The following is a 16,955-nucleotide window of genomic DNA, read 5'->3' as shown; positions in this document are numbered from 1 at the left end:
GAAGCTAAGCGGATCGGACTAACACCTGGCAGTTAGACAACGGACAAGATATCTACACAACACCCAGTGCAGTGGACAAGTGGGGAGTTTTTAGCTTCACCAACAGTTTTCTTCTCACTATGGCGCGAATCGAATCCACACTCCACAGTAAGGACTGTGCTAACCGCATGGCAACTAAGTATGCTGAATTGAAAGTATAAAATGAAGAAATAGGCTTCATTAGTTCAGATAAGCAGAAGGTTTGACTCAAGAACTCAAGAGTATAGTAACTATTATTAAATACTGGATAGCGAGAATTTTGGAAATAAACAACGGTAGAAACATAACTTGTAGGGTTTGCTTTTTACCAACTCACAATGACTAACATGAGGAATGACAAAATTGTTGTCGACCCAGAAGCTGACACAATACCGACGAAGTTAAACTGAATAAGGTAAGGCACATGAAATTTCTAAAGCAGACAGGGTTATTAGAAGAAGTAAGATAAGATGACGTCGTACGAAACAACTAACATGAACGGACATGATAAAGGGAATGTTACAATTTATTATAAAACCTTTTAAATATTATACCGTTGTAGTCAGTTGCAACACTCATCCATTATGTACCTTGTACAGCTGGCTACGATTCTTAGGTTCTCAGAACACATAAACAGCTGAACATCAAAGAAGTGAATTACAAATGACTGACCAAATAGATGAAATGATCTTCAAATCTGCTTAATCGTAACTCCTTTCGATTAATTTCTTACGTCTTCTTGGACGACTTTTTCCCGTCCTACAAGTACACTTGCAAGTAGTTATTTTGTTCCATGAAAAATATAATAACATAAATTATTCATTATTTCGCTTTTACATAACTTTTTGAAAGGCTAGCTCGTATAGTAAAAATTACGTAACTTAAGTATCTAATAAACTTTGCAATTTCAAATCTCGTTAGAAGCGGTAATATATCGCATCTCTCATATCTCTAGAGAGGATACTTCGTCTCAATAAAAACCGCAGAAAGGTCGTTAAAACCGCAAAATGGAAACAATATGGCATAGGAAGGTGAGCACGTTGCGCATTTAATTACACACGTTTTTCCGCTCTCTATGATGCTTACGAAATACGACCTTTGTCCGTCTAACACTAAGTTCACGCGACGCGCGCGCAATTCCTCCTAAGTTGGGCAAAACTCATGTACTTAGCTGCGCTGCAAAGAAAGCACTAGCAAAAAGTGAAATTTAATTTAATATCAAATAATTACTTTCATACCGCCGTGCTTTTATCCGTAAGTCGAATGCTTCGTATGAGCCCGACTGCCCATCAGGTCTTCACCATTACATCAATTCTTTTTGCTCGTGAACCTGTTTCGGCAGACAACAACAACTGCGACATCTTTGCAGCTTCTTAGCCACCAACGTTAGTCACCTCGATGTAACGCCATGTGTACAGCGCTAATGCAAACACGTCTAGCGTTTTATGATATTTCATGTTTTCCTCTCTGTTTGATTACTTTCAGATTCCGCCGGGCAGCCCCCGTATGCCACCGCTGGTTTACGCGGTGATGGCCAACCCCGAGGTGCTCAAGAAGGCCGGGAGAAAGTGTCCGGATACGCCGGTGAGTGAGTTTATCGGATTGCATCGCGACACGTGATGTGTCCGTTGATTTATGGGGTGAATTGAATTTGTTATGACATTTTATGTGTTAGCACTTTGTGTAATCTGAAAAAGTTAATTACAAGTCTAATTACAGGTAACATTATTTTTTATTTATAAGCCATATTTTAACATCAGAAAACTACATATTAAAAATACACATGTTTTTGGAAAATTTGCAGATGATGTATGTGCAAAAGTTTCATTTGCACCTATAATTAAGGCTTTATGAGTCTTTATGAGTCGTTTAGTATTAAAAAAAAACGGGTTTTTGATTTATTCTGCGTATTTTTGAGTTATTTCCCATCCAAAGTTTAAATAGAGGATCCAAGATTTTACACAAAAAAAGCCGAAGAAAAGGAGAGATGGGTTAAAACAAACAAACGTATGTTACTCAGTATAGCGAGTTATGTACGATTCTCTGATAAATGTAACTTTTCTTATCCAGGGCTTAATGGAGATACTCATTATCTGCCGTCATACGCATATTTGTCCCATGTTTGCTGGGATTTCCTATGTACATGAGAAAGTTATGTGTATAACGGCAGTTATCCTCATAACAAAAAACAATCTCATATATCTTTTCTTCTGTTTCAGGAACGAATGAATTTAGTTGATCTCATGTGTGAATTTGTGGAGGCTGTGAATCCCACCTTGCATTTATCGCGGTAAGATCTTTACATATTATCACACTTTCTTGATTTCAAGCCACATTTAATTATTACGTTTTCCAGGAAACCGGAAATTCTCAAGGATCGTGATCTCTCCGGCGAACTAAAGGACGTGTGGAGCGCGGTGCAAGCTTGTCGCGACAAAGGACGTGTCGATAGTGGCCCACCAGAAAATCTAGTCGTATACACCGAGTTTGGGCCGGATACGGCACCGTCATACGAGCAATCTCAACAACAACAACTTCATCAACAAAGACACCAACCACAGCAGCCGCACCTCCACTACCAGCAGCAGGATGATTTCCAAATCCGACTTGGGCCATCTCAGTATGATCACACTCCATCCCCATCGCCATACGAACAACAAGCGCCGCATTTCCATCATCACGGTCGCCACATAGCGGATGACTCATCACTCAGCTATGACCCGCATAACAGTCCTAGCAACATTCCGTTACAGGCCCATAAGCATCAACAAAGTGCAATTATAAACAACAGTATTGAATCGAACTCAGAGAAACATTGTCCGTGCGATGTTCCCGATAGTGCCAGCAGCGAAAAACCACTGAACATCGTCTGCAGCATCGAAGATTTGAGCAGGGAAACTGAGAGTCTATCGCTTTCGCCAACGCCAAGTAGTGGAAAAAACTCGACAAAATCCAACGGTCTCACACTGCCAACCGGAAATGGGGAAGTCACATCGTCTTTTTCGTCGGATAATACCGCAGCGACCTCACCATCTTCATCAACTGTAACCAGCAGCGAATCCAGTAATCCAGTGCCAGTAGCTTCCAAGCAACAAACATCACCGACGTCGCCAACACAGCAACAACAACAGCCACAGCAAACGGCGACGGTTAGTCCTACAGCGGCAGCACCACCCGCACCGCAGAAAGAGACAAAAAATTCCTCCAGCCATAATTTTTTCCCGATGTTCCGATCTTCCAAATCGTCGTCAAACAGTGATAAATCCTTATCAAATAATCTGAACCACAATGATAAGGACAAAGACAAGGACGGGACGGGTGGCAGTGACTCTTCTCCGGCTCCAGATACTCCCGTTAAGACGAGTAGCAAAAAGAGCGGGCTGAACTTTTTCCGACGGAACAAATCTTCCGAGAGTAAAAAGGAACAACCGTCGACACCGACGAAGCAAGTTGGAACAGCAGTAGCGGTGGCCACGCAGCAGCAGCAACAGCCAACGACAGCAGAAAACAACAAACTGAATCTGTTGGTGGATGAAAGCTTGATGCATCACCACCATCACCATCATCACCACATCGACGGTAACAATGGGACGGCAGAGATCATTGAAAACAGTTCGGCTACCATTGCGGCAAAATAGATCAGGATGATCAGAACGGATGGAAACAGGTGCGAGGCAGTTGTGATAGGATGATGGCGCATGTTGTTGATTGCCACCGGGGGCTCTGGTGGGTACGAATAAGGATGTGATTTGTGAATAGCCAAATTGATGCGGAGAAATGGTAAGTTTTATCATCATTGAATTAAGCGATAATTGTTCGCTTCAGAGTAATGGTAAATGGATGCTATGTGCGTTGCTTTGGGAGAGCGGTTATTTTGATAATCCGAATACTACCGAATAAGGATGTTTTCGTTTATTTATTAATTTTGGATCAATCATTTAGTAGTAACATATAATTCATTCCAGAGACTTATTATCCAAATGTGAACTTCTAGTATGAAGGTTTCTCTACAAATTTACCTAATGGTTGATATTTTGAATTCCACTAATTACGGAGCTCATGCGATAGTTGCAGTAACTTATACTGAATGAATTCGTTATTATTGGAATTTGAACAACGAACTGTTAGGCAGTCTTAGAAAAACCTGCGCACTGGAAGTTCACCATACAACATGTTTTTCAGCATCTGGAATGAGTTATTGACAAACTACTGAATGATCTAACACACACTTATAAATGATCAAAAACATCCCTGCTACCGATTTTCAAAGTTTTTTTTTGTCATGTTGTAAGTTTTTGTGTAAAAAAATATTACGTGTCTCATAGTTGTTAAAAACATCATAATAACCGTTCATAAAGGAAGATTTGGTTTGAAAAATGAACTTTCATTATCCAGGTCTTCATTTTTTAAAAATTTGTTTCTAACGGGAGTCGAAGACTTTTAAGATTTACTCCATTAAATGTCACGAATAACTTAGATTTTTAGCTTTTTTTAAAGATACTGCGAAATATTGTTTGCTGTAAGCGGTGCACGACAGTTTTGAAAGATAAAAAGGGTTTGGTGATTCAAAATGTAGAAACAATAGATGTTTATGTTGATTATTTTCCGCTAATGGCAAGTTCTCCTTATCTGAAATGGAATTCAAGCATATATCTACCTAAACCGCAGCTAGAGGGCATTAGGTTATCAATTTAACCGCAACTGGAAAATGAAAACTAGAAATTGCAATTTATACATAATGCGATAACTTTACACTACCAATCGAAATGAGAGAACTTTTTCTCCGATAATTTTTTGACTATACAAAAGCCAACAGCAAAAACATCATAAACAATATGGCTATGTTAGCTATGCGAGAAATATTTCCAAACTTCCAACTTAAAAGAACAGCAAATGCGATAAAATAGCAAAAAGAAAAAAAAATGTGAACTCCAATTACAAAACAGTGGAAAAGGAACGGAAGTAGGTATATCGGTGAATGTGAGATTTAAAACATGCTGTCGCATCATACTGCAGCAAATAGCACGTAAGCAAAATATGAAAAATATCAACAGCAAAAACACAATATTTTTTTGATTTTTTGTTAGGCTCATCTTCCTATCGACCACTTTTCAGATGATAATATACGCCTTGTGGCTAACGGTTTTTTTCAGTAATGTGAATTCAGGTCAAGTATGTTATCGATCATTTAATAATCTCGGTTTGATCATTTAGTAGTTTGTTAATAACTCATTCCAGAGGCTGAAGTTTAGAAGTTGTTGTGTGGTGGACGTCTACTGCGAAGGTTTTTCTACAACTCTGCTTGATAGTCTTTTGTTTGAGTTTCTCTATTAACGAATTATCTGAGACGGATTATTATTGATATTTAGCGGTTTTACTCCGTTATTAGTGGACTTCAAACAACAATCTGATAGGCAGAGTTGTAGAAAACCTTCGCCGTAGGATAGAAGTCCACCATACAAAACTTTTTGAAATGCCTCTGGAATGCGAACAAACTACTAAATGATCGAATCCAGATTACTAAATGATCGATAACATCCTTGATTTAGGTTTCACTGTTTTGGCATATTTTGGGCTAGTTTTTGTACCATATTTGTATTCAACAATTAGGTTCGTGTATAATGGCATTCAGATCAGCTGAAGGTAACGTTATGGATGAGGATCAATTTTGAATCAGGATGTAAATCTTAACCCTTTCCTTTTCATGGCAGAGCAGGCGCGTAACGTAGAACGATTTTATAAAGCAGTAATGATAAATAGGGGAACTGTTCCATTCTTCATCTTACTTCAACAAACTCATCCCATTGCAAAATCAAATAATAAAGCCTTCAATCTCGGCGAATGCTTTTGTAAGCATAGATGCGAATGGTCATATCCTAATGCACTAGATCAGCGATTTTCAACCTCCCCCTGTGAATGAGAATAAGCATGACTCATGAGATATGTGAAAAACGGGCCTGAATACTAACGGAATATAGGCTCTTCAAAAAGTTGTCTGATTTTTTTATGAATTTAAATTAAGTTTATACATCAGGCTACCTATAAGACTTTGATGACTTTTGGAGGCTTCAAGGCTTCTTGAAAGTAGGCTTCCGAGCCCTTTGAAAGGAGCCTCCCGAGCCTCTAGAAAAGAGGCTTCGTAGCCTCTTGAAAGAAGAATTCTAAGCCTGTCGAAAGGAGGCTTACGAGCTGCTTAGGAGGCTTCCGAGACGCTTATAAGGAGGCTTTCAAGCCTCTTGAAAGGAGGCTTTCGAGCCTACCCGTAATGCTGGATAGACACCTTTACGTGGTGTGTTACGGGGTAAGATCTACCATGGTTACATTGCCAGCTACAGGCAAATCCTGACCCAACCTTATTATACCCAACCCCTTCCTTATTATCCAACTGCGTGGTACTTATGAGGGTGTCGCTAAGTAGGTGGCCTCTCGTTAAGGTGATTATACAATCAAGCCAAGTGGTGAGTTTTAAATTCACCACGCGGTTTTCTACTCCTATTATCAAAAGTTGAAATCAAGCATAATAATTTTCGTACAATGCTGAAATTGAAGTCGATTGTTTAGCATAAGTAAGCAAACGATCTACGAATGTTTCATCCCCATGGGCGTTGTGGTTCTCTCAATTCGTGCTCTTGAAAAATCACTAGAAAAAGCACGTGGTTTCCAAGATGGCCGATTTGTGGCTTTGTTGTATAACCACCTTAAGTAAGTACTACATCAACACTTCCTTCCCCTTCGAAATTACGGTGAAGATGGGCGTGGCCAGGAGTAGTAATCCTCATGCTTTTTATTTTTATTTTTTTAATTTTTGACTAAGACCGTTCTCAAGGACCACTCCCCTTCTTGATTTCTCATACCTTTCTAGATAAGGATCTCAAAAGTAAAAAATGAGTATCACTAGTGTCCAATTTACGAATTACACCGTAACAATGCTAATGCTAATGCTCTTGAAAGGAGGCTTTCGAACCTCTTGAAAGAAGACTTCTAAGCCTGGTGAAAGGAGGCTTACGAGCAGCTTATAAGGAGGCTTTCAAGCCTCTTGCAATAAAACTACTGAGCTTTTCGGAAAAAGGCTTTATGCCTCTTTCTTGCCGGCTTCCAAATCTTTAGATTCATGATTTTAGTCAGTCGCCATTTTGTCCTTTTGATCTTTTGTCCCACAGCTCTCCAAACCACCGTGTTGGTTGTGGTAGGCAGGATTCAATATGCTTTGATATACGGATCGTCATGAATATTATGTACAATACAAAGATTAGGAATAAAAAATTACGCAAATATCAAAACTTTATCAATAAGTTTTTATTACAATTGTAATATGTACTTGCATTTTTGTCCGAGGTACCCTTGGGGCCAGCGAATATACTCCCAGGGGTACATGTACCACAGGTTGAGGACCGCTGCACTAGATGATTTTTGCTAGTTTAGAAATAGAATATGCGATCTTAGTCATGAAAATAGTTTAGTAAGACAGTGATTTTTTTTTTCGAAAACTGCGGCAATGCATTCAAATGAACGCAAATAAATAGAATTGATGGAAATAACTTCAGAGATTTGGAATACCTTCCAATTAAGAGTAGTTTAATTGCTTAACAAAGAAACGTTATTTGCAGCAAACAGGATTTCACTAGCTACAATTACCTTTTTAGGGAAAATAGTGCAAAATATACGAGAAAGGCAAAAAACCCTGGATCTCAGTCACAGAGGTTAAGGGATTAGTGCTTCGATGAGCGGATTTGCTGGCGTCTCATTGGAATAGTAAAAAATTTAAAAAACAGATTTTGCACATTTGCCCCAGACCGCCGATGCATCTTTTCGGCGATATAGTTAATATGTTTGTCAAACTTGAGCTTCTTGTCAAACACCACTTCCAGATACTTGACTTCGTCGTCCCACAAAGTTGGTTGATTGTAATCGATCTGCGGAGGAAGTATCGATCGACGCGCCCCTTGGGTTTTCCCAGTAATGATTGGACAATCTTAACCAGGTAAAGCTGCAGATTAGATTGGAAAAGCTTGTACACCACGGCGTCCTGCCGTACGGAGTCGTACGCCTTTTCAACATCGAGGAGAACCATACCAGTTGATTTAACCTTTAAGAATTCGCGTTTCACCTTCTGCTTTATGCGAGCCAGTTGAGGGCCCCGTTTTGAAGCCAAACTACTGGGGTGGAATAACTTCCTCTGTCTCCAGGTCGCGGTTTAACCGGGCGAGGATTATCCTTTGGAAGACTACTGGGGCTGCTCAGGAGACTTATCGATCGGTAGTTACCGGGGTTAGTGCTATCTTTATTAGCCTTCGATGGATGGCTATTACATTGGCTTGTTTCCATCCGGTTGGAAAGTAACCTAAGACTAGGCACGCGTTGAAGATTTTGGTCAAAACAATCAGTCTTTTTCGTGGAAGGTGTTTGAGGCAGGTGTTTCCTATTTTTCAACGTGGAGATGATCGACTTCACCTCTTTCGGTTTTACCAAAGCAGCATTAGGAACGAGAGAACTTGCTGTACGAACTTGATCAGCTGCATTTTCCACGGCTGCCGAAGTTCCAGGATCGCCTTGCTCTTCATTGTTGTGGGCAGCAGCAAACGCCATTGCGAATGCTTCAGCTTTCTGTGATGGGCTCACTACGAGATTACCGTTGACGTTTAGCGGGGGACTGTGTTTCACCGTGTTCCGGTGGTTGCGGGTCAGCTTCCAAAATTTATTGCTCCCATTACCTATTTAGGTTCTTCAGCATCGATCCAAAGTTCTTATATCGATGTTCTGCGCTTATCGCTGTGATGACATTGTTCAGATGGTTGACCGCCGCACCAATCAACGGGTTCCATTTCCGAATGAACTGTCTTCGACGCACGTTTCTCAGCCGAATCAGCAGCTTCAACTCGTCGGAGATGTTCTTCTTCTTTGGAAAGATTCTACGCGCAGGAACAGCAGCCTGTTCAGCTGCCCTGACGACCTCAGTGATTTTGTCGATTGCATCGACGATTTTTTGTGAACGATCCAGGTCGCAGTAAGATCAGATTGCTGATCAATTTTCCGACCGAAGATACTCCAGTTCGCCTTGTCGAAGCAGCTCGGGTTACTGGAATGTCAGCACCGATGGTGAAGATTACAGGCAGATGGTCTGATGATAGCTCGACGTGCGATTTCGGCTTTGACATCTGCACTAAGTTACTTGAAATAACCAGATTCAAGGTTGTAGGCCTCCCTTGTCCAGAAGGGTAGCAGGTGGGAGTATCAGGAGCGTGAATGTAGAAGTCCGTGGACTCGTACTCTTGCTGCGAAATTCGTCCTGCTTTGTTGGATCTGGTGCAGTACCACATCCTGTGTCGCGCGATCATATCTGATACCAGAAAGTAGGATCCATCGATGTTGCTAAGCTGGCGTATATCTCGTCTAAACTGGCAGAGTGTTGCCCTGATATTTGAGCCGGGATAGTACACAGCGATCATGCTCACTGGTGTTGGATCTGCCTTGACCGTGATCCCGATGGTTTCAATTTCTCGCGTAGAAGTTTCCAATCTAGAGCAAGAAATTCCGTTCCTCACCAGAATCGCCACTCCTCCCCCACGGGTGGCGTTCGGCGAGTTTCGAACCGCTCTCACAATGGTGTAGTTTTTGTGGTACACTGAATTGTTGCGCTGCAGTCAGGTTTCAGTAACTACAGCGATGTCGATTTCGTGGGTTTCGAGGAAGTGGAATAATTCCACAGCCTTGTTCCGGGTGGAACGGAAGATCCAATTCATCACCTTGAATGAGCTAAGATTGGTCACTATAAACGTACTTTATGATAAGCTCGGTAAGGGCGCACATTCACATCACATTGCCTTCGATTGACAATCCGAGAGTCTGGCTCACTAGCAAGGCGCATGAACTTCTCAACGGTAAACAAATTTGATGATCCAGGGTAAGAGTTTTCCTGCACAACTTGCGACTGCGTAGGTTTCGATTTTTTTATGCTGTCTAGCAGATTACTCAGGTCGCCAACCTGCATCCTACCTGTAGGTAAAGGTACGGTCCGAGCCTTTACAGAGTTATTCCTTAGGGACTGTCTCGTCCTCTTCTTGATAGTCAAATCGTGTAGATGCTTAAGCCGTACGCATTGAAATCTCAAAGTGGATTTATCCGGAGACAAAATGGTGCATTCATACACCAAAACAAAAAAAAAACATTCGAATCTCTTCGATTTAGGGGATGTGTAGATTACTTCTTCTAAGGTTAATCGCATTTCACAAAGCATGGAAATATATAGTAATATATATGATCTTCCCAACTCAGATGTACATTTTCATGATAGAATTACAGGCGAGATTATGGAATTGATAGATTTATTGAAATACGACAGAAAGTTGAGAAAAATATATAGAAGTGGATTTTAAAAAGCGAGCCGTGGACAATTTCGTTACGATTTGAATCGAACGAACTTCTGGCAAGCTTCCATTTGAAAAGAAAGGGAAGAGTACCAGCGTTGAAAAGAGATCAATTTTCATGCTGATACTCTTCCCTGCCTCCCCATACCATTATGATAGCTACCTTGAAATTGTTTTTCTGGTCGATCATTGACCGAGATTACCACTGCCCAAAGTCCTGTAAAGAATCACATTGAAAATAATTCTTGTGTATGATACATGAAGCTTGTTGCAGATAACCAATTCATTCAGTGAAGTTGAACATCCTATTTAAATTTTTGAATAACACTCTTACTCTTGTGTTCTAATCCTGAAGGTAAGGAACAGCCGTGTGTGGAATTTAGGATTCACTCTCCACCAGGTGTAAACGATGGAGGTAAGCCGACTACCCAACATTTGGTCCTTCGAACCGTATAGTTTTCCAATAATCCAGCTCGAAGGACCATTATATTGATTTACCGGCCCTCTTCAATATTAAGAGAGATAATTAGAGTGCGCTGCCATACCCGTAATTAATTTCAAGACTCAAGCAAACCCAGTCGTCTGGATTCTTGAATGCACAATCCATAACACAGCTCAAACATTTATTAAACATATACATATACACATATACATCATTGCCTATAAAATATGCTGTCGGAGTTCAACTGGGACACAATGATGCACACGACCCACTAAACTGAATATTTTCCCTCAAATTTGTTTGTTTACGCCATAATTGTGAGCTTGAAAATGTTTTTCGCCATTTTTTATAAATTCTAGAAAAATTCCCGAAAAATGCTTGAGAAGTCTAGGATTTTTTTAGGACACTCCATTTGACATTTCAATGTTAATTCCTTCAAAAAACTCTTCAGGGATTCATCCGGAAGTTCCTTAAGGAATTCTTTTAGAAATTCCTTCGGAAATTCGCTTAGCTATTCTCTCAGAAATTTCTTTACGAATACTTTTCGAAAATCACCTCAAGTTCTCCTTCGGAAAATCCTTCAATAATTCATTTGTAAATTCCTCCAAAAATACATTCGGGGGCTCCTCGAGGAGTTCCAAAAGATTTTCTAAAAATCCGGCAGTAATTCCATTGCACATTCTTCCAGGAAAACATTCGGAAAAGTCCTTGTAAATTTCTCCAGAAGTTTCATCGAAAGTTTCTTCGAGAAATCCCCTGAAAATTCTTCTTAAAATTTTTGAATGTCGAACATTCTTTGACAAAACTTTGGAAATTCCTTTTGTAATTCGTTCGGATACTTCTGGATGGATTGTAATCTCGAGATTTTGAGGGTTTTCTTTGTTTGCAATCTTAATTTCAGTGTAAAAATAGGGTTCTGTTTTACTTCTGTATTGGTTTAGTTCTGACCTTATAGATCTTACTGCTGACGCCAAATTATGAATGAACTAATTATGTACGTCAAAATTATGGGGGAACCAACATTACCACAACTATAGCATCGCCATCGCTACAGCTTAATAATTTGAAATGTTTTGAAAAATAGATAGTCCATAATATTAATTATGTTGAAATTTCTAAATGAGATCAATGAATAAAATGTGAAACGGTAGTATCAGCGTTTACTATCAAAAAGATGTATATCAACTGCCATTACGGCGAGTGTGGAAGTGTGTTTATATGGCACTATGCCCTATTTCTTTTCAGTTTTCCATGAAAGTTAGGATATAACAAAACCAGTAATTATAAATTTTGACGGTTACTGGTTTTGTTGTTATCTACTTTTCTATGCATTGAGAAAATTTAGAGATCAGTCGTCTAATGTTCTGTATACTAGGATTGTGGAGGAGCGCCGAAATATGGCCAGTCAAAATTTTTGAGCGAATCTACGGAATTGATGTTGAAGCAATCTGGCATCGCTGGTCCCAATGATCATTAAAAATACGACATAAATACTATATATGTAACACATTACAATAAAAAACAATATTGAAAATGAATTGGTTTAAATACAATACAATTTCATTAACTATAACATACGTGGTCAATTTTCCTGCCCGATGAAACACAATGTAAAGATCCGTAGGAGGGCATGTCGCGTCAAGTGTAAATCAAAGACTGACTACAACTTTATTGGAAATATTCTGCAAGCCATGTAGAACATTTTACGTATGCCATAGTTTGTGCGGCGAGAAGGAAGTCTTAGCATTAAGTTATTCCGCAGTTGGCGGGGTCGTGCGTTGATGTTGATTTGTCGGCGATGGTTGGTGCTCTGCATATATCCCCTCGGATAAGCGGAAGTCCTAAACTGATCAGCTGGCAACGGCTTTCGTAGCTAGGAATCCGTAGCGGGTCCCTGCATAGTACAGGGAAAGTTGTGGAGTGCGTTCTGAATAAATCGACGTTGAATGGATTCGATGCGTTCGACTCCGTTGTTATAGTTCGGACTCCAGATCGCAGAGCAATTTTCGAACGTAAATCACTCGAGGGAGCAAAAAAATGTTTTCAAACAGTAAATGTCCGAGACTTGGATGCTCTATCAACGATATATGAAATGTGATCCGAGTATGTCAGTTTGGAATCCAATAGAACATGGAGATCTTTCATACGTTGCACTTTTCCAATAGTTGTTCCCAACAGGTCTGGTCTTGCAGTAATCGACAATCCGCTATTGGGCAGACGCGTAAAACATTTTACGATCGTCTGCCAATGATAACCGTAGTCCTTTTACAACTACATATAGATGTACGTCGAAGATAGAGGAGGAATATAAACGGCCCCAGATGGCTACCCTGCGGTATTCCGGACAACGCACGAAAGCATTCCGAGCGACAAGCGATATTACTTAAAACTATGAATAGTCCCGCTTTTGACGGAAATTGAGTAAAATTTCAGTGGAAAAGAAAGAGAGCATCGCTTCACTCATTCGCCCGAAAATGATTTCTTTCCAAAAGGAATCACAACTCTTAAAGCTAACCACGGTGAAAGTTGTTACTCGGATTCTGATGGCTTTTCCGTAAGCGTGACCTTGTTGTGTAGGGGTTATCATGCCTACCTAGAGAGTAGTTGTTGAGGGTTCGAGTCCCTCCAAGACACGTGGATTTTTTTCGCCAATTTCAAATTCTATCATTTTGCATATAAACAGCCGAGATATTTAACAAAAACACTGGGTCTCCAGGCCTTCTATCACAAAATCGTCTGGAAAGTGAATATATAGCCTTTCGTTGCACCTTGGTGTACGAGAAAGGCAAACCGTACTTTTTTGTTTAGGCACATATGGATTTATTATTCATTGGATTAAGCGAAAAAAGGTAATTCAATGCTCTTATCAAAAAAGAACACGTAGAAATCATGCAATGATGTAAATCGCAAGTCGAATCATGAACGATACTCTGGGCCATGAGTTTGATGGGATTTTCCTCGTGCTTGATTTGATCCGCGCAGGAGATTAGAAAATTTGAGTTTTCCCTAATACTTTTTCAAAACAAACTTTCCTCCGAAGACGCAGTGCTGCATATAAATGAATGTAAAATATAAATCGAACTCAACTAATAGCAGATCCATGCTACGTGCCACAATCTTCCATAAAGGAAAGGGTTAATATTGTTGCGTTCCGTGAAGTCAATTTACCAAGGTAGTTTGAGCTAGAGAAATAGGTAGCTTACGATTGTGAAATGGACATAGATTGCAACAAGTATAGTGAAGCCATAGCGCAGTTTATTATGTAGTGAATCGTAATCGATTTCTCTCTTACACATTGTTAGCCGAATAGTCAAGAGCCAAGACGTGTTTCGCGATCGCTGATGAAACTGGTTATTAGATATTCGTCTCCTAGTTACTATTAGTATGTCATATAATAGCTACATTTAACCCTACGCGTTAGGACAACACAGGAGTTCAATTTCTTTAGGTTTATTAGGTGAATTATGTAGGTTAACTGAAGAAATAAATATCTATCACTGCCTAATTTTACTTACTATTCCTGTAAATGTGGGGAAGAATGCTATTTTAAGGTGGAAGGAGAACGTTGTGGACTAGCTTTACATTCGGTGTTAAATTATTTACATTACATTATTTATAGAATCTTTGGCAAATTTCAAATCTATTTGAGAATCTTTGGAAAAAATTAAAATAACAAGTCCTGATTATCATCATTCAGAAAGCGAATGAAACTTTCTATAATAACATGTTGGCGTGAAAATTGTCAAGCTGGCTTCCTTGTCAGCATATTATAATAAACACATTTGAGAAATCGGAAATGGCAATGCTTTAAAGATGTAGTATGACACAATGCGTATATTGTCGTCATGCATTAAATATTGCTGCTACCTGCGAAATTGTTATATCTAGTACCATTTTCTTTGGAAAAGGTAATATAAGTCTGCATTCAGACACTTGGAAAGAGGATCCCATGTTGTAATGTTGGGTTCACTACGCCCTACTTACTAAAACCAATTACCTTTGCACCAATATCCCTTTGGCCATCAGTACTTCAATGGGAGAGGTATGTCCATTGAGCTTACACTCCTATTTGGTGTACACCGTGTGCACCGAAGTCGACAATCACCATATGCAACTCTCGATCCGGGAAAGCGAGGTGGATCTACAGGTGGAAGATGATTTGAAGACCCTTTGTTACAGTAGACTTTGCTGCTAGCAATGTGCAGCCATGAATAATACCTCTAGATCCAAATTGCTCGCTGCGCGCTTCACCTTCTCGTGCTCGTCGGATCGCTATTCAGAACTATTTTCACCTGGCTATTGCTCGACATTTCGATTGTCCGTTCCCCCAATAACTGCGGCAATTCATGATTTATCCGCCTTCTACACGTATCGTCTTCCATCTGCACCCCACTAGTAGATAATTCGCAGCACTGTTTTTTTTTCTTCGAAAACTCCTAATGCGCGTTGTTTCTTTACGAGCATAGTCCAGATGTTATATCCGTAAAGGATCGATTTGGTAGATTTGAAACGAAGGTGAACTCTATTCGACCGAAATGTCTTGCGAAGTCCAATGTAAGTACGATTGTATTGTCTTGTCTATAAATCTAACCTCCAATGCAAAGTTATCCCATACCCCGTAAACCCACGTGGCGACGTATTATTGACGTTGATCTCAAAATCGTAAAACATCCAATTAGGAAAACATTTCATGACATCATTTATGACAAAATTCACAAATATACAATACTAGGTATTCGCGAGGATCTCTTACCATAACCATTCTTTAGAATAGAAGATGTGTCATTCGTGAACAAGCTCGACACAAACTGCGCCATTTAAGTTGATCTTTTTGCTCTCGTGTCTTCGAGGATTTTGGAGCTGACCGAAGCTTTTATGCGAATTAAAACATAAAGCTAAGTATGATAATCGAACTCCAACTCTAAAATTAAATTTTCTATGTCAGGTTTTTTGAGTGGATATGTGTTTCATTGAACGATACTAATGTTGAGTGGATGTGAGTAAACCAAAACCTACATCGTAAACTGTAATTAATATTGCTATTCATCAGAAAAAAAACTTAATTTTCGTGATTTTTTATAAATTTTAGCACATTTGTATGCGTCATTGTAACTATTTTAAACAAAAATCAACCAATAAGTATAATGCTATTGAATAACTGAATTATTACATATTCTATAATTGTGAAGGATGGGGAAGAGGAGATATGAAATCGACATATTGTTTGGGGAAGCAAATCGGCATATTGTTGATCAATTCTGAGAAGATTAGAAGAAAAGAAGAGATTCTTAGAGGTTAGGGAGAAGAACTTTGAGAATGGAATATCGTTAGATGAAATTTACTATACACAATATTTATTCGAATCAAACATGTCTCCTTCATTCCGCTAAATAAGATATGAAAAGCAAGATTGGCATATGCGATATATCCAACAGGAGAAAAATATTAAAAAATGAAAAGTATTTATTAGTTTTATGTTAATGACAAAATGCATTTTTATTTTCCTTGAATGAGTTATAAACAAACACTGGTGATAACAAGTCTCAATTAAAAGGGAAAGCAAATCTGCCGAAATCCACTTATTCTAAAACAAAAAAATACCCTATACAGAACAAACCGATATCGAACGAAAACGATACGAATGATCGCAAAACCATAAACCGAACATTCGCACAGAAATTATGATTATGTATAAAGAGCTGCCACAGAGAAATGCGCTGAAACGCTAAAGCAAAAGTATAGGAAGCGGGATAAAGTTAGATGCAGATATAGCGAACTCAAGCAAACAGGAAGACATAAGAAGAATAACTGAATAAACATTTTTATAATGTACTTGTCCAGAACTATGGTCTGGAAGTGGTTGTCGTAAGGACTTTTGCTCGAGTGGTGAAGATATCACTATCCTTTGTATTCAAAATATCTTTCATTTCAGATTTCAGCGCTTGATCATGTATGACCAAAACCATGTGAATTGTTATTGAAAAAGTTATATGTTGATAATCTCACATTAAAAAATAGCACTTCGATTAGCAAAAATCTGTAGTTCACTATTTAAATAGCCTCCGCAGCACAGACAGAAAGTATAAGGTATGCATTCATGGTTTGAACTAGTGCTAAAGCGTATCATGGTT

The 16,955-nt window shown here is 39.3% G+C and overlaps 1 protein-coding gene across 5 annotated transcripts in view; it reads left to right on the top strand.

Moving 5' to 3' along the window:
- LOC134218390 (myb-like protein AA) overlaps positions 1-5,083 on the top strand; it is a 30,165-nt gene extending 25,082 nt beyond the window's left edge. For 4 of the 5 annotated variants that reach the window (XM_062697327.1, XM_062697326.1, XM_062697324.1 and 1 more), the window contains exons 3-5: positions 1,504-1,602; positions 2,238-2,308; positions 2,375-3,881. In XM_062697327.1, the coding sequence (XP_062553311.1) occupies positions 1,504-1,602; positions 2,238-2,308; positions 2,375-3,656 (1,452 nt within the window). In that variant the 3' untranslated portion in view covers positions 3,657-3,881. Of the gene's footprint in view, positions 1-1,503; positions 1,603-2,237; positions 2,309-2,374; positions 3,882-4,827 lie in introns of those variants that run through there. The other variant, XR_009981345.1, reaches the window with a different exon arrangement.
- Positions 5,084-16,955: the final 11,872 nt, after the last annotated feature.

The sequence above is a fragment of the Armigeres subalbatus genome, chromosome 2 (assembly GCF_024139115.2).
Source record: "Armigeres subalbatus isolate Guangzhou_Male chromosome 2, GZ_Asu_2, whole genome shotgun sequence".
Lineage (NCBI taxonomy): Eukaryota > Metazoa > Arthropoda > Insecta > Diptera > Culicidae > Armigeres > Armigeres subalbatus.
This window is presented reverse-complemented; position numbering and strand designations above follow the sequence as displayed.